Below are 23,812 nucleotides of genomic sequence, written 5' to 3'. Positions count from 1 at the left end.
GGTGATAGAATATTATCACCAAATAGAATATTTGCACCCCATCAAGAACAGGTGGATGAATGTTAGAAACAGCATGACTCAGTGAACTTTTCCTGCAGTGGAGACAACATGAGCCTACAGCAATGGTATTATGGTGTGCAGTCTTTTTAATATCTGAAAATGTATTCCGGTGAATCCTCTATATACACTCCTGTCAAGATAATTGAATAGGCCACAGAAAACTCAGCATACTTGTCTTATTTTTTTGTGGGTATATATTTCAAGCCTGACACCACTGATGAGATAGATCACTTTTTTCCAAGCACACTAAGTAATCATTACCATTGTGCATATGATACATCTGTTATTTTTCTTATAATTCTGAAAGCTCCTGGTAAGATCACTGAGATTGGTGAATGTCATTTAGCAGAAGACGACCTAGACACTTTTTATGAATGCTTTGAATGCTGAAATATACCAAATGAACTTAAAACTTAATATAAATTTGAAAGAACAGTAGCCATTATTTTTTATGATTTTTCATTGTAGTTTTTGAGTTACTGTAAGTTATAGTGGTGAGTCATGGATGTATATCCAAAATATGTAATTATTGGCCACCCTGAAGTTCTTTGGAGCCAGATAAATATATATATATATATAGTAAGCGCCAGCTATACTGATCATCTGTCATCGTTCTGCTATTCCACGGGTTGATATATGAAGCCTCACCACCATGCCCTGTCCGTGTATTTCTCTTCATTGTTGATTTCACTTCAGTTTCCTCCCCTCTTAATGACATTGGTCTTTATCATGTCCTGCCACCTCATTCTTGGTTTCCCCCTTGGTCTTTTCCGTCCCTTAATTATAAATCAAACATTCTTCTTGGCAAACACCTCTCATTCATCCTCTTGATATATCCAAATCATTTCAAACAGGACCTTTCAATCCTGTTCTGGAGTTTTTCAACCTGAATTCTCTCCCTAATCACATCATTCCTGATTTTGTCACGTCTTGTCTTTCCAGCTATGCTCCTCACAAATCTCATTTCTGACACCTACATTCTACTTTCACCTTTTCCTCACAGTCCAAGTTTCAGATGCATATGTCACAATTGGTATGTAATAGGTCTGATCCAGATCAGATCTCGTCTGCCTATAGAAATTCTCACCCACTTGTATCCCTCTATTTATTTCTTCATCTATCATTCCAGTCTTTGTAATGGTGCTACCTAGATACTTCAAGTTGTTATCCATTTTTAGCTCTTTCCTTACCATTGTAATGTATCCATCAGGCTTGCCACTCATCTTTAGAACCATTACTTCACACTTCTACTGACTGAAAACCAGTTCAAATTCATTGGCCATACTATACTAGCCGACATATCAACTTGCCATTACACTTATTCCCTGCTCTCTCCCCATATGCATAGGTCATCTGCAAAGAGCATGACTTTCATCTGGTCTTGTCCAAATTGTTTTGCCACTCTACATTGCACATCATTCATGACAGCTATGAACAGTAGTAGTGACAGGATGCCTCCTTGCCTCAAACCTGATGTTATTTCAAAGCCCTCTGTCAACCCCATCACTGTTCTTACTTTGCTCACTGTGTTGGTGTACATATTCTCAATTCTCTCCACAAGATGTTCCTCTGTCCCCAAGTTTCTCAAAACCTCCCACACTTTCTCTCTCTTCACAACATCAAACACTTTCTTTATGTCCAAAAATGCCATCCATAATTCTTTATTGTGTTCATAACATTTTTTCATCAGTTGCTTGATGCAGAAAATTAGATCCACCATCGATCTGCCAGGCCTAAAGCCATACTATTCCTTGGCCATCCTATTTTCAATCGTTCTTCTTATCTTCTGCTCTAACACTCTCTCATACAGCTTACTCACATGTGATGTCAGTGTGATGCCTCTATAATATGAACACTTCTTCCTGTTCCCCTTCTTGAATGACGGGATGATCAAATCTCTTCTCCTATTCCTCACTATACCATACCGCATCTTTTTATTACCATCAATATCTTGTTGTAGAGTTTCCCTCCTCTCTTCCAACCACAGTCTTCTCTCCTTGAGAGAAGACTGTGGTTGGAAGACTTGAGAGAAGACTATCCTCTTGGCCTCTCTCTTCACAGTTTATGTTCTGGAAGTAGGTCCTAAATGCATTATTCTTGTTTCACAGCCTTTCTCATCCTCTCATTCCACCATGGGGTTTCTTTCCACCTCCTTTTATTGCTTGTCCTTCCACATACCTGCTCTGTCAGTCCTACTATGCAGTCTTTGGATGCTTTCCATTCTTATTCCACGCTGTTCACCACTGTCTTAGGTACAACCTTCCTGAACTCTTCTCTGAACATCGTCCCTTTTTCCTCTTCTTTCTACTTCCACACCTGTACTTTTCTCTCTTTTTATTTTGATCCTCTTCAATTTAGGGAATCTTAAAACCCCAACAACTAACCTGTGATTGCTACCCAGGGAGACCGTCCCAACCATATCTTGTCACTTTGTGACTTTCTCTTCTTGAACCAGGTGTTTTCTATGACCAAGCTGTTCTGTAAACAGAAATCCAATAGCCTTGTCACCATCATCATTCCTAGTCACCCAACCACGATGACCCATAACGTATTCTAGTCTTTGTCTCTCCATTCTGACTTTTGCATTCAGGTCACCCATGATGACTATATCTCCACCTGTGATGTTCTCTTTGAGCTTGTCCTCAAACTTCAGCTTCCCCATTTCTTCACAACCGATTTTCACTGTCATTCATTTGCAGTTTAATTGACATGAGTCTGTCGTTGATATTATTATTATTATTATTATTATTATTCACCTCCAGTAGGCTTTCCTTAATCCTGTGATCTATAATTATCGCTACACCCTTCCTCGCTACATCACCCCCAGACCAATATAGGTAATAGCCTCCTCATAGCTCTCTACACCCATTTCCTTTCCACTTTGATTCACTCAATCCAAGTATGTTTATTTTTCTGCCCTTTAATATGTCCACACACTTCAATTTTTACTGACAATGTCATAATATTCAGTGCGGCTAATTTAATATATGTTGTCATCGTGCTTGTGGCCATCACAGATACCACAAATAAGATCAGTGTGTCACGTCCGGGCTTATTACTTTCAAGGCTTCTTTTTCTGTTGAAGGTGATACATTTAAGCTGCCGCTCTGCCAAACCTGTCGCAGCCATATAGATATGGTAGCTCTTATTCAGTGGTGAAGCTTCCTCGTGATGTCGCAGTTCTAGTCATGTATATACTTAATCAAGAACTTTGGCTTGTATGTCTTGATATTCCATATCTCCCTCCTTCCAGATTCAAATAACCCTTCAACTGTTATCTATTGTAAAGATGGAAATTAATAAACAATTTTATGCAATTTATGCTGATTTGCTAGTCACCACTGAACAAGCAGGTGGTACTGCTGTAGTTCTTTCATCTCATGAAGAATAAATTCAAGTGGCTAACTTGGTAGAATTGCCATGACCTTGAAACTTACAAAAATTAATATTTTTAAATACAAATTGGTATCTTGAAAACCTCTACAGCAAAAGCTATCAAGTAGCACCAATATTCTGTTAAGAAGTCCCAGTGATTGATCATAGTTCCTTAAAAAAAAAAAAAAAATGTATTGATTAGACCGGGGTTCAAGCCCGTCACCACCAAATATGGAGGATGCGAAAAGGTCAGGGAATGACCACCGCATATCCCGGAGCAATATGGCCTTAGTTGCTAATGCTCCTAAAAACCAAACAACCTAAAAATTTATCAACCTTGAAATTTCCTATGTTTTTCTATATTCAAGGATAATAATGGTATATGATAGCCATTTTGAAAAATGTTCACAGTCAAAAAATTAAACCACCCTTAGGTGGTTAGCCTATCACTCACCAATCTTAGCCTATCATTCACCAATGCTTATTTTATCTAAAACATAACGTCTTTTTGAGCAACTCTACATAAAACCTTCTTTATTAATCAACTTTATAGGAGCACAGATTTAGCTAGCATACAGCTGGTGCCACCAGCGCCACTAATTATAGTGGTCACATTTGCAAATTTAATTTTGATTCTAATAAGTGAAAATCGACGAATATTATCTACAGGCTATAAAAATAAATATATAAAGCACAAATTTACACCTCACCAGAATTTTATTACCAATTAAATGATAGGTGAAAATCGAAAGAATGTTATCCACAGGTTAGCAAAATAAAAATAACTTTATACTTACGTACATAGCTTAATTAATATATACATATTAATATATTATATATATATATATTAATTAAACATAACACTTTGTAATATGATTATAATTTAAAAAAAGTCACTTATTTTAGATTGTTTTAAATTATCACTGCAAAGTCTATTTATAGATTTTTCAATATTGTATAACAGTCTATATTCACGATCACTTTCACCAGTTTCTTCCAGTGCTCTCCTCAGGACTGCTATAGCTTAATGAGTTTGCCGTTTTGTAATTGGAATTTGTTTGGGTTCATCTTCATTTTCCTTCTCCTTGGCGAAATTATCAATTACAGACTGGACAATTTCTTCATCTGTTAAAGCTGTAGTAACTTGTCGATCACCATCTATGTTCAATCATTAAACTCCTGTTGTCGTGACTTAGTTGGCCATCATGAATAATTAATCCACATTTTTTGAAACAGTCAGTTGCTAATGATGGAGGTTTCTGAAACTTAATTCCAGGCACTCATTGTCATATGAAGTGCATTTATAACAGTAATCTGCTTTGCAATATCGAATGATGTTCCGAAACCATCATTTATAGACTGGATGATTCTTTGCCTTGTATCCGATGTATAAAAGGTCTTAAAAGTTTGTTATTCCCTGATCAAGAGGTTGAATCAATGATATTGTTCAAAACCAATGCAATTTTTTTGTTTTTCTTATCCAATTGAAAATCCCATTTACGAGATAATCTTCAAATAAAGAAGCTGTCAACCAAGCATTGGCATTATTGGCATATTCAACAGGCAGCTGTTTTGCCCCTTTAAAACATCTAGGCATTTTACTCCCACCTATAACTAATGGCTTCATCTTGATTGTTCCCGTCTGTTGCATATTAAAAGAACTCGAATCCTGTCTTTGATCTTCTTTCCTGCAGACATAGAGGAATTTTTAAAAATCAATCAATGGTCTGGGGTAGCCCTGTAGTGCAACTGTTTCATGTATTAAAAATGTCTTCAGGATTATAAGTGCTTAACACAGTTTGCCAAGAGGTTTTCAACCAGTTGCCAGCTACAGGACCATCAGAAACCTGTTTTTCTCCGTGAAGTTTTTTGTAAACAATATCATGCCTTTCCTTCCATCTTTCAGCCATCTGTCCGTCGCCGTAAACTCTTTGTGTAGTTTTTCAGCAAAATCATTAGCTTTTTGAAGAAGAATTCTACGATTGATTGGTGCATTAAATGAGCTGCCTGTTCAAACCAAACAAACTTCATCTAATGTTTGGCATTTCCCTTCATTCTTCTTTTTTCTGGTTTCACTAATCACATTAGTGTTTAATGTGTGATGTGATTTTAATAATTTTGATAAAGATGACCGAGGCACCCCTAATTTTATTGCTAATTCCCTTTGAGACATATTGCTTAAGTTTAATTTGTCATATGTTTCTATAATTTGTAACTTATCTTTTACACTCAAATTCTCTCTCTTTCTGTTCACTGACATTTTTTTGGGTAGTAAAATTTAAAACAGTAAAAACAATAAGTGTCAATCAATAACAAAGCACACAGCATGCACAAATTGGAACTAACATGACACATGCAAGTGAGATATGGAGTAAACAGTTTATGTAGTTTAGGTATAGGAATAAAGAGCAGATTTCAGTGAAGGGGAAACACATTTTACCATAATAATATAAAAACACACAGAATTCCAGCTATCAGTATTATCACAAATGCAATAAGATCGCATTTTACTACCCATTTATAATAGATTGTAAAAACAAAAAAGCCCAATAAACTGACAACTGCAAATTTTTTTATGGTTGTGACCTCCAGAGATGTGCTTTGCAAAAATATTACAGAGGCAAAATTGATTCTTATAACCGAAAATGTGATTCTTATAATATATTGATGATGAAAGTTTAGTACATTTTATTGATTTCAATGGGTTCTTTGAAATTTGATTCTATACCAGTGATCACTATAACCGGTGCTAAAAAACGATTTGGTGTTTCGATTGAGAGGTCTCAATCATTGCATATGCATTGTCTAATAAGTCTACCTTTTCAGCATATTTTCACATTTTCTCATTTCTTTAATCACAGTGAAGCTCTTTTTATACATGAAACAAAAATACTGAGCTGCAACAAAATCATAATTTTCATGTTCCTATTTGTAAAAAATTTTAAAAGCAGGAACATGAAATATTTTGTTTTGCTACAGCTCATCTGTTACTGTTCTTATTTTGTGATTGTTGTCTTGCTGCAAAAATTATCAGACTTTTCAAATGTTCTATTCTCTATCAATGTAAAGTAATTTCATTATATTGCTAAAATCTGGACGATATTTTTAGATATGTTCTGATGGTTAAACTTTGAAAAGAATTGATGTAATCAAGCACATTTGTTTGGTTTATAATAATGGTTTCTTGAGTTTTATCTTAATCAGTATCATTTATGTATAGACAGATTCTTCCAACAAGTTATATTAACTTATCTCTGGAAGTTCATTGTGATAATGTCCGCTATCTGGAGCATGTTCAAGCAAAAGTAACATTGTCTGCAAACAGAAGGGGAGAAATTCACATTTATCTGGTTTCTCCATCAGGTACACGGTAAGTCTTCTAAGACAAGCTATTCTTCTTTGGTTACATTTAATTTAATGGTAACTATTGGAACAAAGAAGATAATATTTTTTCAAGTTGCATATATGGTGCATAGTCAAAATAAAATGAACACTTGGTCAAGTAGAGTAAAGCATTTTATATGGGCATTTTTTAATATTGATGATAAATAAGGTAATGTACACAGTGTGTTACATTTCAGGCACATTCAATTTTTTTCTTAAATTAAGTCTCCTCTTCTCTCTCACTCTCTCTTTACAAGTTATCACATTCACGGGTCTTTTTTAATAATACATGAGAAGTGAGCATGGACTGTCTAAAACTAATAGCATTGAAACCATATTTAAGCTATTAATTTCTTTTATCTATAAAACTATATGTAAAAAAAAATAATAATTACCAGATTTATGTGTCCAATTTTAATTAAATTTGGGATGCCTTGATAGATCTTTCTAAAGAACTGAATGTAAAATTTATGAAAATTCATCTGCTGGGAGACTATTTGATTTGTTACATGCAAATAGAGATCATGTGATGAAGACAATAGGCACTTATGCATGTATATGTGTATATATAACGTTCCATATTAGGTGCATATACAATGAGTGGACAGAAATCATGGGATACTCGCTTGGTAACGGGCAGGGCCATCTTTCACCCAGATAAGGGCAGTCACGTGGTGAGGCATTGAGTCCACTAGTTCACGAAAGCATTCCACAGGTATTTCCATCCATGCTTGCTGCATCGTTGTCCATAATTTTGTCGAATTCCTGGGTCGAGGATCCAAAACTTGAACAGGCCTTTCCACAGCATACCAAAGATGCTCCACGGGGCTCATGTCCAGTGAACGGGGAGGCCATTCCATGGTGGTAAAATCTATGGAATGCTCATCGAACCATGTTCTAGTCACTACAGCTCTGTGGGGAGGTGCATTGTCTTGCTGGAAGAGTCCATTGCCCTGTGGGTGTATGATGACCATGAAGGGATGCAGATGGTCTGCAAGCATTGACATGTAACCTGAACCATTCAGAGATGCATCTAGACATACTAGAGGTCCCAACATGTGCCAGTTGAACACGCCCCAGACCATTACCGACCGTCCACCTGCCTGAACAGTTCCTTATTGACACAACAAGTGCATAGCTTCGTGTGGTTTTACCAGATATGCACCCTCCTGTCTCCAATCATCCATGGTCCAGTGATGTTCTTTCACCCAGTCAAGGCTTAGAGTCCTGGTATTCGCAATGGGACTCTGGTGGGTCGGCAGCTCCCATAACCTCTTACAGCTAATTATCGCCTGATGGTCTTGGTGGAGACATTTCTGGCACCTCCCTCATTGAAGTCGGTGGTGATTTGTGCCACTTTCGCTCTCCAGTTGGCTGAAACAATGCGAGACACTTCAACGGCCATTCATCTACCACCTTTATCCATCCACAATGCTGTCCACGATGAGATGTTATCCCACAAATGGTGTATTCCCGATACACTCTTAATACTGTCATGTGGGAATAGTGCAATTTCTGTACCACCTCCGCGATAGAGTGACCCATGCATTGGGCACCCACTATCATCCCTCTTTCAAAGTCAGTTATCTTGCGATGTTTATCCATATTGACATCGAATTACCGTCTACGTGAATGCAATGTACCTATATACATGCCAAGCTCTGGGTTCGTCCACTAGCGAGAGGGGTGATGGTGTCACGTTGCCCACGAATTCTGTCCTTTCAGTGTATATGCACCTAATATGAGATGTTATATTTGTAACATCCCCCCCCCCCCCCAATATCATGACAGTTCTAACTTCGGACGTGCCACAAAGATATCTCTCGATTTACTTGTAGTCAGCTAGCTAAATTGAATGCAGTCAGAATAGATGCCAAATTACATATCATTCAAAGATGTCAATTGTTTGGTGCAAAATATTGAGGATTTTAAAATTATGGTTAACAAAATTGATAAACATTGGTCAGAATAATCTCCACTGATATTAGCTCATGGAGAAAGAGTGATTACCCATGCAGTCTGTCAAAAAGCCACACAAAATGCTGCTCATTGATTGAAATGAGTTGCACAGAATCCATCATTAACCTCAGAAAATGTTAAATGCAAATTTATTTTTTTTGAAGCAAATATTAAATGTCATGGATTGAGCAAATAAATAAACATCCTGATGACTTGACAGTTCTTAATTTTTACTAATTAGCAATGTTTCATCAGTTTGCACCCAATCAGCTCGTTTTGAGAGTGATCAAAATGAGCTGCTTTTCACCAGCTCAACTCCACTTGGTACATTATGATACCAAAACAAGTCTGCATGCCATTTTTTTCAACAGATCATCAAATTTAATGCACACTGACTGCAAGAAGACAATGTAGCAGCATGCAAGTGGAAGCAAGAAAATAATGGGTTCCATCTGTGGGCTGTGCAGCAAAAATACATCTAGGAGTAAACACATTATGAACTGTTTGCAATAGTAGAGGAAGGCTATTGCCTTTTACTACTGTTGCAAACAGTTCATAATGTGGAGTTTAAAGCAGGGGCCAGCGACATTTTCCACCATGTGATCTACTTTACAAGGGGAATGTTCAATAAGTATTTACCCGAATCTAGAAATATTTGAGTGGGATTTGATTGATTGTGTGTGTGTGTGTGTGTGTGTGTGTGTGTGTGTGTGTGTGTGTGTGTGTGTGTGTGTGTGTGTGTGTGTGTGTGTGATGGAGCAAATAGCTGATTTAATACTAGAAAATATGATTAATTCAAATCAGCTACAAGGGACAAGGTATTCTTGTATTGATTGCGACCTCCAGGGTTACTGCTGTAGCATCTGTAGGTTATTTATAGCCAGCAAGTGTGTGTAAGTATATAGGTGTGTTGTGATGGGTGTTGTTTGCCGGCCCTGGAGTCTTAGCAGCCGGGAGGCAGGGAGCAAGCTACTTGCGTCCCGACTCCCGTCCCTAGCCACGTGGAGGCGCTCCAGGAACTACAGATAGAATTAAGGGATAACGTAAAGGAAGCATTACTGAGGCATCATAGACATCAACATGAAAAGGGGGGAAAAAGGATCGCATCTGCCTCTTATTCATTCTCTTGCAGAAATAGGCTGCAATTCTAGCAAAAACATCTTTGGTTCTAACATATACACACACACTACTAAGTATCATAAGTTAATGTATATTTGTTTGTTTTTCTAGATCCATTGGCTACTGAACTAGATCCACTAATACAGCAAGAAATGGTATGCTGGAGAAGGTTGAGGTCCAATCTGTTATTAAGTTTCTTCAATTTTAAGGCAAAGAAGCAAAACAAATCCATGAGATGGTTAGAGAGAGAGAGGGGGGTTGCCCCCCTATGTATATATATAGGGGGGGATTGCCAATCATATTAGACTGAAAAATTGGAAAAAGGCAGTTGAAATGTGAGAAAAACAGTGTGCACAATGACCCATCTCAGCCAAAGACCCTGCCATTGTGAGAGTGGAACAGAAAACTATAAATTTTATAGAAAATGAAGTAAACATTAGTCATGGCTCTGTTTGCACCATAATGAATGAGTTCCTACACATGGTTAAAGTGGCAGATGGATGGGTTCCTAGATTGTTGCCACCTCCTCAAAAGCCCTACAGGATAGGCAATCTTGGAGCTTTGTAGAGAGAATGTTGATTTTTTGGACCAAACTGTAACAATGGATGAATGCTGGGTACATCACTATGACCCAGAACATTCATCTTCACCAATTTCCAAAAAAGTTAAGAGTTCAGTCGTATGTCAATAAGATCTCACCTTGTCAGTCTTTTGGGTCTCTAAAGGTATTACTCTTACTGATTACTTCCCAAAAGGCAACAGCATCAGTGGGGAGTACTAAAGAAAGCTCCCAAGAAAGTTAAGAGAGGCTATCAACTTGAAGAGACGTGGAAAGGTATCTAGCCTCTAACTGACAATGCTCCTGCTCACAAGGCTGCTCTAACAGCAGACTTTGCAATTCCCATTAAAAGTCTGCAGATTTCAGACTGATGACGAGATGGAACCCATGTTTAGTCTCCAGGGCAAAGCTCTGGTAAACCCCCCCCCCTCTCTTCCATCATGCAGTATGATTGATGTCTTTTGAGGTTATGATGGACATAATGGCGAGATCCAGTCTTCTTTACGCTACATCTCTAAAACTGTGTTTGCTGGCTGGCCATTAGTACACCAGACCAAACCTATTAGTAACTCTCCAGGAGGCTTCCAGATCAGCAGATGTATAATCTCGCTGCCTCTACTCTGCCAGATAATGACTGGAGGGAGTCCGAGTAGTGTGTGTAAGGGGACATTGTCAAGGCCACATTATGTAAAGGAGCTGGGTATGTTCTTACCATGTGTACACCATATCCAAAAATTTCTTCATATTCAAAAATTACTTCATACAGCATGCCCCCCCCCACCTTTTCTTACTACTGCATACACCATGCATCATCAAACTAATAGAGCTTAATCATCAAACTAATAATAACTTATCTGCAAAAAGATCTAAACCTCCCAAACACTTCTTAGTACATTTAACAAATATACAAGGTCTCAGTTCTAATCTCAGCAATATCCATTTCCACTTACAGTCTGCCAAACCCCATGTACTTTTTCTGACAGAATCCCAATTATCAGTTGTTTCAATCACTGTTCATCTCAGTTGTCCAAATTATTCGTTATATAATTCTTTTTGCTTAAAGGTAGTATTTGTGCATATGTCAGTTCTGATATTCCCTGTCGTAGACTTAGTAATTCGGAATCTCCTCTTTTCGATCTTCTCTGGCTTAAAATGTCTCTGCCACATCCTGTGAAATTCATCTGTTGCCTCTATCATTCTCCCAACTCCACTAATCACTTGGAACTCTTTGAAACCTGACTTTCTCCAGTCCAACTTCCCTAACAGTGAGGTAATTTTTCTTGGTGATTTTAATGTTCACAACTCCAGCTGGCTTCTGTTTTCTAGTCACACTGACCCAGCTGGTTGAGATGCTGAGGCTTTTGCAATTACTAATGACCTCACACAGATTGTTTATTTACCCACCAGAATAGTAGTAGTAGTGGCATGTGATGCAAGAAAGCAAGTGTATGAGCTTATGCAGCATCAGCCAAAAAAAAACACACCATTCCCTCCAAATGCCTGTCCAGTTCCTCCTTAAATTTATTCAACCTATCAACTTCCACAACGACAGATGGAAGTTTGTTCCAGCAATTAACCACCTGCTAGCTAAAGGCAAATTTCCGCACATCTATTCTACATCTGTCTTTTCTTAATTTGAATTTATGCCCCCTTAGGTTCGTAATCTGAACAAGTGGAAGGATCCCATCAGAATTCAGCGTGCTCAACCCATTCAAGGCCTCATACACCTCAATCAGATCACTGTGCAGGTGCCTAGTCTCCAGCCACTGCAATTTGCAGAACTTAAGCCTCTCTTGGTAAGAGGATCCCTTCATTCCCCTCACCAATCTTGTTGCCCTTCTCTGTACACGCTCAAGCAAATTGACATCCTTCCTAAAATGAGGCCTCCAGACCTGTACGCAGTACTCAAGGCATAGCCTGACCATTTCCTTATACAGAGGGACAATCATCTCCTTTTCCCTGCTAGCAAAATTCCTATATATCATTGACAAAACCCCATGACCTGCCCTGGCAGCCTGTCTGCATTGCTCAGAAAACTTCATATTTGACTGCACAATTACTCCCAGGTCTTTTTCATTTTCTACCACCTTAAGTGTAGTATCACACAGTTGGTACTTTTCTCTCGGGTTACTTCTACCCATATGCAGTACTTTGCATTTGTCAAGGTTAAACTTCAGTTGCCACTTCTTAGCCCATCTGCCCAAATTATCTAGGTCCTGTTGCAGTAGCACACTGCCATTACTGTCATTAACAGTAACAATGGTGAAATGGGAGTGGTGTGTTTTTTTTTTTTTTTTTTTTGGCTGATGCTGAATAAGCTTGCTTTCTTGCATCATATGCCTCTACTAATGCTAATGCTAACAACCCTGCCAACCTTTGTATCATCTGCAAACTTCGACACTAAGCCTGATATACCTTCATCCCCAGACAGTCATAACCACACAGCCAACACACTTGATCTTTTCCTCACAAACAGCCCTTCTAAGTACACGGTCGAAGTGAGTGCTCTCTTAGGCACCTCAGATCATAACTTGGTGATTGTCTCTTCTCATTGGAGCCTTGGGAAATTCAAAGGTCATCTGGATAGTAGTACCTTCGGGTGAGGGAAGCGCATAGGATGATAGGTTTAATTTCGTTTTCTTTTATTAATTATTATTATTATTTATTTATTTTTTCTTTTTTTATCATTGTTTTATTCAGGGGTGTGTTTTTTTTTTTTTTTTTTTGGCTGGTGCAGCATAAGCCATAGGCTTTCTTGCACCATGCAGCCATTACTAATACTAATACTTTCTCCCGTGGCCATTCCCAATCTCATGTTGTTTGCCATTACAAGAATACAAAATAGAATGATCTATTAGAATTCTTTTCTTCTTTTCCTTGGTCGGATTACTGTTTCAAAACTTCTGATGTCAACGTTTGCTCAAATTGTATCAGTGAAATTATTCTTGTAAGGATGGAATCCTTTATTCCACATTCCACCTTAAAATCTCATCCTTTATCTAAACCTTGGTTTTTCAATAAATGTGCTAAGGCTGTTCAAGAAAAGAATATTGCATATTGTAATTGGCTTGTTTCCAAATCTTCAGTTTCATTTTCTGCCAACACCAAAGCTCGGAACAATTGTAAATCAGTTATTAATCAGTCCAAACTAGATTTTGAACAGGCTAAGAGTAGAAAACTTGCCTATTGTCCAAATGGGAGCCGAGCATTCTGGTCTCTTGCCAAAGCAACTTTATTACCTGCAACTTTTGCCCATTTCTGTTTCTATCTCTGTCAAAACCAGGTGATTCTATTGCTACTTCAGCCAAAGATAAAGCTGACCTGCTAGCATCTTATTTTTTTTCCAACTGATATATTAATGATCTTGGTAGACTACCTCGCACCATTCCCAGTACGCTCCATTCAATGATTCCTGTGGACGTCCATCAAAAGGATGGTAGAAGGATTTTGACTAATCTTGATGCTAAGAAAGCTCCAGGCGCTGATGGTATTTCTCCACATGTTCTCAAAACCTGTGCTCCTGAACTTACTCCTGTTCTGTGTTGCCTTTTTTCACTTTCTTATTCCAAAAGTGTTTTTCCTTCTGCTTGGAAATTTGCTCATATCCAGCTAGTTCCTAAAAAGGATGACAAATCCCTCCCATCCAGTTATCGTTCCATTGCAATTACTTCTACTCTTTCTAAAATAATGGAGAAATCAATTAACTGCCAACTCTTAAACTATCTAGAAATCTTCCGTCTGATCAACTATCGCCAGTATGTATTCTGACAGTGTCAATCCACTGGTGATATTCTGTCTTATATTACCCATCTATGGACAAATTCAATGGAAAGGTTTGGTGAAACTCGAGCAGTTGCTCTTGACATTTCAAAGGCTTTTGATTGTGTTTGATATAAAGGTCTTCTAAATAAGCTTCCATCTTATTGTTTGTCAACTGTTTTTTGTAATTGAGTATTCAGTTTTCTCTCTGACTGCTCACTGTGGGTGATGGTAGATGGCTCTCTGTCTTCTGACTTCTCCACTAATGCTAGTGTTCCCCAAGGTTCAGTTCTTTCTCCCACTCTTTTCCTCTTGTATATTAATGACCTTCTTCCTTTGACTGATCTTATCCATAGTTTTCCTGATGATAGCACATTGCATTCCACCATTGAAGCTGTTCAAACAGCTTCAACTTCTCAAATATGCCCTACCGACTCCTTCAATTCCGATCTCCAGGTAATTCTCCAGTGGGGTGAAGATAACTTAGTTGATTTCAATCCTTCTAAAACTCAGTCCTGTCTTATATCTCTCAAAAAAGGATTCTTCTGCTCTTGTGCTTATCTTCAATGACACTCCAATTTCTAGGCAAGATCATATATCTCTATTGGGAATTACCCTGACTTCTAATCTCTATTGGCATAAGCACATTACAAATTGCTTCCTCTGCATCTAAAAAACTGGGTTTTCTCTCTCGCTCTCGGTGTTATTTTACTTCCAAACAGCTGTTTACTCTGTAGAAATCGCAAATTCCCCCCCTACCATGGTATATTGTTCCCATGGTAGGGGGGGGAATTAATGACCTTCTTCCTTTGACTGATGGTGTCCCCCAAAACCTCTCTCAGGCTTCTAGATTACATTCAAAAGAGGCCAGTTAGGTTAATTAATGAGTCATCTCTGTCGCGGGTTCGATTCCCGCCTCGAGCTTGGATCAAAGTACTGCAAAAACCTTGGGAGGTGCAATATGGCCACAGAAGCCGATGCGCCAACAACTTCCAAAAAAAAAAAAAAAAAAAAAAAGAGTCATCTCTAATATTCTCTCCACTATGGACCTTCTGTTTCTGCTGCATGCTTTTTCTATAGATATTTCCATGGGCGCTGTTCTTCTGAATTGGCTTCTATAATTCCTTCTCTTTCTTTCAAAGTAGTCCGAACACGTGCTACAACCAGTCAACATCCTTTTACTGACCAACTTCAAACTCACAGAATTAACTTTACTTCTCCTTTCTTATTCATTCAACTTCCAGGTATAGCTCTAGAAAATAGCTACATAGAGAAGAATAATATTGCCAACCCTGTTTCAAATTCTAACTCTGATATTTCTAGGCTAGGGTGAAACTCCTATTTACTGCTCCTAGTAAAAATGAACAATGTCTCGAGATCAACCAATCACAGTTTTTTTACAAAGACATTATTTCTTTCTCTCTCTCACACACACACAAAATACTCCAGTTTTAGAATTATTATAAAATTTTTTTCTATAAAAATATATTAGATAGGTACTTAAACAAATGACAAATTCCTCATTAATTATATGCCTGATTTAATTTAAAATTTTTTTTATCTACAGAAAGTTTGTGCAGATATCTTGTACAGTTTGTAACTGCTAATCTTATGTAGTTGTCCAAATTTTGGTTCATGGAGTTTATCCTAAGTTTATTCTATATTTATTCTTAATAAATTCATCTTGGGAAATGTCAGTTTGTACAAATATATTTTAATAATCTACTTACACAAATCTTCTAATGAAGCAAGGTCATACTCCCCCCCCCCTTTTGTTGGTTTCTATCCTTCAGTAAACCTCTTATTCAATTCATTATAAATGTGCTCCTTAAATAGTTAATTAGTTCAGATATCTAATGATTGAAGTAATGATATCAAACATGGTATAATTGCAGAATCTGTGTTATTGATTCTAAACCATTTCTTTACATTGCATGTTCAGTGGGATTTCAAAAAATTCCATATGGAAAAACTACTCTTTTTGTAAGCTCCCTGGATGTTTATTCCACACATACTCAGTGTTCAATTTAACACCATTTCATCCATCTAATCCAGTCTTTCTTGTAGATATGAGAACCAAAAAAAAACATCTGCTGGAAACTTTATTTTAAGTATCCTTTTTTCCTTCTGAAAATAATTGTCCATTTAATTTTGTTCCAGAAGCTGTGCATGTGAATACTACAGAAATCTGTTTTCATGTTATCTTCTTTTTAATTTTTATAAGGACTTTTACTTTTCAATTTAATGGAATTTCCAGACATATCAGATTTAATGGACATTTTGTCTATGTTGGCAATCAAAGCTAATGGTTATCCATATGTTTTAGACTTTTTAAGGTACGTATTAGACTTTTTATCATAAATTCCAAAAATTGATGACTTTATTATCAAGAACTTTTGGTAGTTTCTGAGTGACTTTGCTATTCTCTCTCAAAACTAGTTTCCTTTTCATAAAGCACCAAGTAGCTGTTGCTTCAGAATTTTTACTCTATTCAAGATTAATTAAATACACTTTAGTGAAAGTACAGTGGCAGACAAAAAAACTGCATCACCTTAAAAAAAAAGTAACATTTGTAGTGTTTTGTTTTGTTTGTCGCAAAGCAAAGGTATTGCATCAGATAATGCTTCTATCGCATCAAACAGTAATTGCATGGTGTTGCATCAGCCGTTTCTATAAATACAGCATTGGAAGAGTACTCACGCTCGTTAGTATCCTGTTTTGCGGAGGTGTAAGCATGGCTCCATATGCTCAGTTGACACCAAGAAAAAAAAGTGTAGCTGTTGCTCTGTCCTAGGAAGGGTTTTCTATGCATGCTATCGCTGATAAAATAGCCTGCCACCAGTCAACAGTATCCCGGGTGCTGAAATTAAAGCATGAAACTGGTGATATGAAGAGAGGACCTGGATCAGGCTATAAGAGAGTGACTATGCCTTCCCAAGATCAGTATTTGAAATGGCTATGCCTTCATAATCCCCATGCTAGTACTCCTGATTTAAAACTAGACTTTGAGATGGCCTCCGGAGTTGAAACAAGTGCACGAACTATCCAAAGACAGCTTTCGGAATGTGGTCTGCATGCCTATCGGCCCAAGAAGAAGAAGAAGCCTTTGTTGACCCAACAAATGTGAAAGAAACGACTTGCTTGGGCTAAAACACATTTTTCGTGGACAAAAGAGCAATGGGACACTGTCATCTTTTCTGACGAATCGAAATTCAACCTGCATGGCTTGGATGGAAAGCGATATGTCAGAAGACAAAAATCGGAGGCATACCATCCTGACTGCATAACGCCGACTGTAAAGTTCCCCGCTGGTCAGATGGTCTGGGGATGCATAACAAGCAAAGGAGTGGGGCAAATTAAGTTTATTAACGGAATGGTGAATGCAGAAACCTACACTGCTATCTTGGAGGAGTACCTGAAACCCGTTATTAGGGATCATCACACAGACATCCAAAACTGCATTTTTCAACAGGACTCAGCACCTTGCCACATAGCAAAACTGGTAAGTTTTATGCTATTTAGATTTAATGATGAGTTTGTCTTCTTGTCTCACAAGGCTTAAAACATACTTACACCAATATTTACCCTTGTTTTTCTGCCTTAAGGTGCAGTCACACCTCAGAAATGCTGGCGTCACAGAGTTGGACTGACCCAGCAACAGTCCACAGATTTGAACCCCTAATGAAAATTGCTGGTACATAATGTTGTCTAAAATTGCTCAGAAGAAGCCAACAAGTAAGATTCAGCTGAAGGAGAGCATTGTGAAATTGGGCAATCGTATATCCAGAAGTTGATTAAGTCTATGCCAGATCGTTGCAAGGCTGTAACTGCAGCTCAAGGAGGAGCAACAAAATATTGAGGACTAATTTTGCCGATTTATAGTACATAATACTATTACGTTAACTTGTCGTTTCAGTTTGTACACGTAAATGTAATAAAATGTGTTTGGTTGTCATGATTGCCATTTGCATGATTTCTCATATTTCCATTAATTATGCATTTTACCCTTTGGGAAGATATTTATGGAAATTAGGTATATCAGGTGGAGTCTTTTTATTGGATTTCATTCACAGAGATATATATCCCATCTAAGAAATGCATTTCGAACATTTCTGCAACCCACAATGCAGTGCAAAGCACATTATTTTCAAAATTCACAAGTAATGCAGTTTTTTTGTCCGCCGCTGTAAATGTATTACATCCTGGTAATGATGTTGCCATTCTGCCAGTTTTAAATTGCTCACCAGCAATTTTCTCTTAAGATAGTTAGGAAATTAAACATCCACATAACCTGTTAACCACTTACATACATAGCAGTGCATTTCTCATGAGTTCTATAATGAATCAAGCATTGAACTTTCTAATGTAAAATTCTACTGTTACTGAGATCCTCTCAGCCAATTCCATTCCTCAATTATGTCACCCTCTCTCTCCGCCACTGCTTCTGGTTGATAGTAAGAAAACCAAGGATGATCAAGAGAAATGTATAATTAGTGGTTTTCAGCATTTAAAACACACTGAAACATCTGTATATGATGCCAAAAATCAATACCATTTTTGCACTCAACACAAGAATATGTTATAACAGATAAAATATTTAAGACAATAGACAATTACAAACTTGTGTTATTAAAGTTGCTGATGCAAAATAGATGGAGCTGCTAGCTACTCTTGCTGAGCAATAAATAACAGTAGGAGGGAGTATATGATGAGAGCCTTGTCAATCAATTTGGCCCTGGAGGGATTGCGCAAGGCTCGTGGGTTATAATTTTTTCAGTGTGGTCTGTGCTTCTTAACAGGAGAGACTTTTACAGGTATGGGATGCACTTAAATAGAAAGGGTGCAAGAGTGTTTGCTGATGCTATCGAGGTAGCGTTAGGTGGGTTGGAAAACTGCTAGCTTGGGGGGATTCACAGGCTAAAAGGTTAAAAGTAGCCACAGGCAGAGGTGAAGGTGATTCTTGCACTACTTCTATTAGAATGAGCAGCGGCCTGGAGCGAGGGGTGCTGGGGATTTCAGGGACTGATGGAAGTCATCATGAAACAAATAAATAGATGGGATGTGTTAGGGTAACTAAGTATAAGAATAGGTGCATGTATACTTGCATGTACGCCAATGCTAGAAGTATAGTAAATAAATTTGATGAATTTGAAGTGCTGGTCAAAACATCAAAGGCAGATATTGTTGGGATATCAGAGACGTGGTGTCACACAGATATTAGGAATGCAGAATTGGAATTTGGGGAGTACAATGTGTACAGAAAGGATAGACAGGATAGGAAGGGAGGAGGATTATGCTGTTAATTAAAACAAAATCTAAGGAAGTGCATCCGGTGGACATGAACAGCCCAATGTTGAGTCAGTTTGGTGTGACATAAGCACTGGGAAAGCAAAAATAAGAGTAAGAGTGAGTTATAGGCCTAATGACTATAATGAGTACAACGAACAATTGTACAGAGAAATAGTGGGCTAGTAAATCAGAATGTCTTATGGGGGGGTTTTAATGTCCCAAATCCACAAAAATCTTGCACTCTAGCAAGATTTTTGTGGATTTGTTGGATGATTGTTTTCTGCAGCAGCATGTTCGAGAGGCAACCAGAGAGGGTAATACTCTCAATCTGGTTATCAGCAGTGATTATTCGTGTATTAAGAATTTGCAGATAAAGGAACCGCTAGGTGGCAGTGATCACAGTGTACTGATGTGGGATTTACTTAAAGATATAATTGCCATCAGGGGTAAAGGAAGGGGTTTTTGCTTCCGTAAAGGTAACTACAGTGGTCTGAGGCAGTTTTTACATTCTGTACAGTGGGACCAACTGATGATGTTACCAACAGCAAATTCTAAGTGGGGAGCATTCAAGGAATTAATTGTGGAAGCTACTAGGCTTTTCATACCAATTAAGAAATATTGCTCAAGGTTTAGGTCTAAGTGGTTGTCAAATAATAAAATAATAATATTATTGCAAAAGGAAAAGCAATCAATGAGTTGTTTGGCTACAACTTTTTTTGCATCTGATATCCATACAGTTCCACTGGTGTGAGACAAGTGCCAGAACTGTGCTGCCTCTACACTGTGCATATTATTTTATTATCTTATTGTCAGTTGTAAATTTTATTGGTTTAATCAGTTTTAATAATAATATTACTATCACCCTGTATACATACATGAATTGCCAAAGCATATGTTATGTATCTTACTTTCAGAACATCCCTTGTAATAATGCTTACTATAGCCAAATACAATTGTAGTTTATACATCAGTAATTTATCTTTAGCATTACTATAGTTAAAGTTTATGGCATATTAAGCAAATGATCTAAGGTGTCATTTTCATATTGCTTTGATTATTGTTCTCTTATTATTTTTTATTCAGTTTTATTGGCAAATTAATGCTTTACTGGCTAATGATATTTTAGATCAACACTTTTGGCTCCACGTCCATTGGATAACTCTCGAGCTGGCTTTCAGAAATGGCCTTTTATGACTGTTCATAATTGGGGTGAAAATCCAAATGGAATTTGGAACTTGGAAGTCCACAATGAGGGCCGATATCATGGTAAGCTAGAATTATTTTATTAATGATTTGCTCCTTGTGTTTCTTTATGAAATATTTTGCTTTCTTTCTCAAGAGTAGACAGATTCTCCTTCATGTAGTTTAATTTTGAGTATTCTTTTCCTCCAAGGAGAATTGCAAAATACATAGAAAAACCTTTTTATTCAAAACCAAAATGCCAGAAATCATAGCTTCAAATTAAACAGATTCAAATAATTTGATGTATCATATGGTACCAAAATTTCAAATTTGTATGTAGTGTGCATTCATAGTATGTTCAGCATCTTCAAAATATATAAAAACAAACACTTGTACTATTTTATTTATTTATGTTCTTCTGGTCAATAGGTTGTAAACTGTGAATACATGATGGTCTTGGTCCTTGTAATAGAACAGTAAAACTTTAATTCCACAGGTTGTCATTCTACAGTTGTATATACCATTTTTTTTTTTAGATTGACAAAACAATTATCTACTACTAAGCCTGTTAAGAGCCTGCTTCAGGAATTATTCCCTCCCACCCTCCCACCAAATAACTAGCAATCTTAGTAAATCTGAGATATTGGTAATTTTCACTGTGATTTGAAGCTGCCATGCTTGTAAGGAAGGTGCATTCATGACATTTTATAATAAAAGCTTATGGCTTAGTTTTGCTTGGAACTAGAAGTTATTCACTTGATACATCATAGAATTTTCACAGTTTGTTATTCTATTAATAAAATATTAAAAACGTTTCCATGAAAAATGCTATAAAATATTAATAAAATGTTTATTAAGGCATACTTTATAGTTTGTGGGCAAAATAATATGCCATAAAACCATTTAGAAATTTTTGAAGAGAACCTAACATGCATATTCTGCTTCAAATAATAGGGATCTGAAGACATTAGAGTATAGAGCAATCATTAAATTTCCCTCTAAAGAAGGGAAACCTTCCAAAGAAATCTATCCAATCCAGAGGCTGATTAGTGAGCTAGCTTTTCATTAGGAACACTGCCAATCATGCCACCATGTAGCATGCTGACACTACATAAGGGTAATGCCTAATACTACAGCATTCAGTAGAATATTGTTCTGTGTAAAGATTAGACCACAGATATGACCCAACAGAATTGCAATGAGAGATGTCTATTGGGACCAAGTTATTAGGGCTAGTATCTCAGACATAGCTGCTTTGGTGTTCCTGTACAGCTGTGGGCCAATAACGACAGTTAGGAGTCCAATGGGGTGTCCAGTGGAACAGATGTGCTATGCTGGAGAAGTTGAATGCTCAGTACAGCATGGGAGTGGCATGAGCAATTTCAGTGTGGACCACGCATTGGTGCTAGCACGTTCGTTTGAGCTATTATAGCTGCCTACAGAAGGCACAGTAACAAAATCATTGGACAGTATATAACCATGAACAACTTGCCTGGTCATTAAAGTTCATCCTTTACTGTGCCATTCAGTTAAAGATGCACTTTAATGGGCCCTTTCTTGGCATTAGGGAAAAATTCCTACTGCTAAAAAAAAAAAAGTACAAGGTGTGTGTGTGTGTGTGTGTGTGTGTGTGTGTGTGTGTGTGTGTGTGTGTGTGTGTGTGTGTGTGTGTGTGTGTGTGTGTGTGTGTGTGTGTGTGCAGAAAAAGTCCACTTTCTCTGCATCATTTGGTTATTCTAATGTTTCATAATAAAGTAGGAATACGAAAAGTCATTCTAGCTAGTTGAAAAAAAGCCGTGAATTAGAGTTGAATTTGAAAGTGTCTGCAATTCTGCCTAGACACGATAGGAGGGAGTATATGATGAGAGCCTTGTCGATCAATTCGGCCCTGGAAAGATTGTGCAAGGCTCAAGGGGTAGAATTTTTTTCAGTTTGGTCTGTACTTCTTAACAGGAGAGACTGCTTCTACAGGGATGGGATACACTTATAGAAAGGGTGCAAAAATATTTGCTGATGCTATCGAGGTGGGTTGGAAAACTGCTAGCTCGGGGGGGGAATACAAGGACTAATAGATTAACAGTAGCCACTGGCAGGGATGAAAGTGATTCTTGCACTGCTTCTATTGGAATGAGGAGCAGCCTGGAAAACAAGATGCAGGGTATTTCAGAGATTGCTGGGAGTCATTCCGGTACAAATAAACACATGGGCTGTGTTAAGGTAGCTAAGAATAGGAACAGGTGCATGTATACTTGCGTGTACAGCAATGCTAGGAGTTTGGTAAATAAATTTGATGGATTTGAGGTATTGCTCAAAACATCAAAGGCAGATATTGTTGAGATATCAGAGGTGTGGTGCCACACAGATGTGAGGAATGCAGAACTGGAATTTGGGGAGAAAGGTGTGTACAGGAAGGATAGGAAGGGTTATGCTATTAGTTAAGAAACACAAAATCCAAGGAAGTGAAGCCAGTCGACATAGCGGGACAGTGCAGTGTCGAGTCAGTTTGGTGTGACATAAGCATTGGGAGATTAAAACTGAGAGTAGGAGTGTGCTATAGGCCTAATGACTCTGATGAGTATAATAAGAAACTGTACAGGGAAACAGAGCGGGCTAGTAAATCAGAGTCTTATAATGGGGGATTTTACTTTCCCAGATATTGACTGGAATTTGTGGGTTGTTCACTCACACACTAGCAAGGCTTTTGTGGATTTATTGGATGATTGTTTTCTACAGCAGCATGTTCAGGAGGCAATTAGAGGGAGTAACTCGATCTGATTATCAGTAGTGATTCTTCATGCATTAAGAATCTGCAGATAAATGAACCACTAGGTGGCAGTGATAACAGTGTGCTGAAGTGAGATTTACTCAAAGAGGTAACTACCATTAGGGGTAAAGGGAAGGGTTATTGCTTTTGTGAAGGCGACTACGATGGACTGAGACAGTATTTAAATTCTATACAGTGGGACCAACTGATGATGTTACCAACAGCAAATTCAAAATGGGAAGCATTCAAAGAACTTATCTTGGAAGCTACTAGGCTTTACATACCAACTAAGAAATATTGTTCAAGGTTTAAGCCTAAATGGATGTCAGATGAACTAATGAGACATATGACAGAGAAGAAAA

The 23,812-nt window shown here is 37.6% G+C and overlaps 1 protein-coding gene across 1 annotated transcript in view; it reads left to right on the top strand.

Moving 5' to 3' along the window:
* LOC150083376 (proprotein convertase subtilisin/kexin type 4-like) overlaps positions 1 to 23,812 on the top strand; it is a 372,395-nt gene that overhangs the window by 221,759 nt on the left and 126,824 nt on the right. The window contains exons 12-13 of the mRNA XM_090378003.1: positions 6,656 to 6,805; positions 20,631 to 20,770. Coding sequence (XP_090234129.1) covers positions 6,656 to 6,805; positions 20,631 to 20,770 — 290 coding nt within the window. The remainder of the gene's footprint in view (positions 1 to 6,655; positions 6,806 to 20,630; positions 20,771 to 23,812) is intronic.

This window comes from Mastigoproctus giganteus, chromosome 7 (assembly GCF_048544385.1).
Source record: "Mastigoproctus giganteus isolate SK-2022 chromosome 7, ASM4854438v1, whole genome shotgun sequence".
NCBI lineage: Eukaryota > Metazoa > Arthropoda > Arachnida > Uropygi > Thelyphonidae > Mastigoproctus > Mastigoproctus giganteus.
Note: the sequence above shows the minus strand (reverse complement) of the source record. Positions and strands in the feature narration are given on the sequence as shown.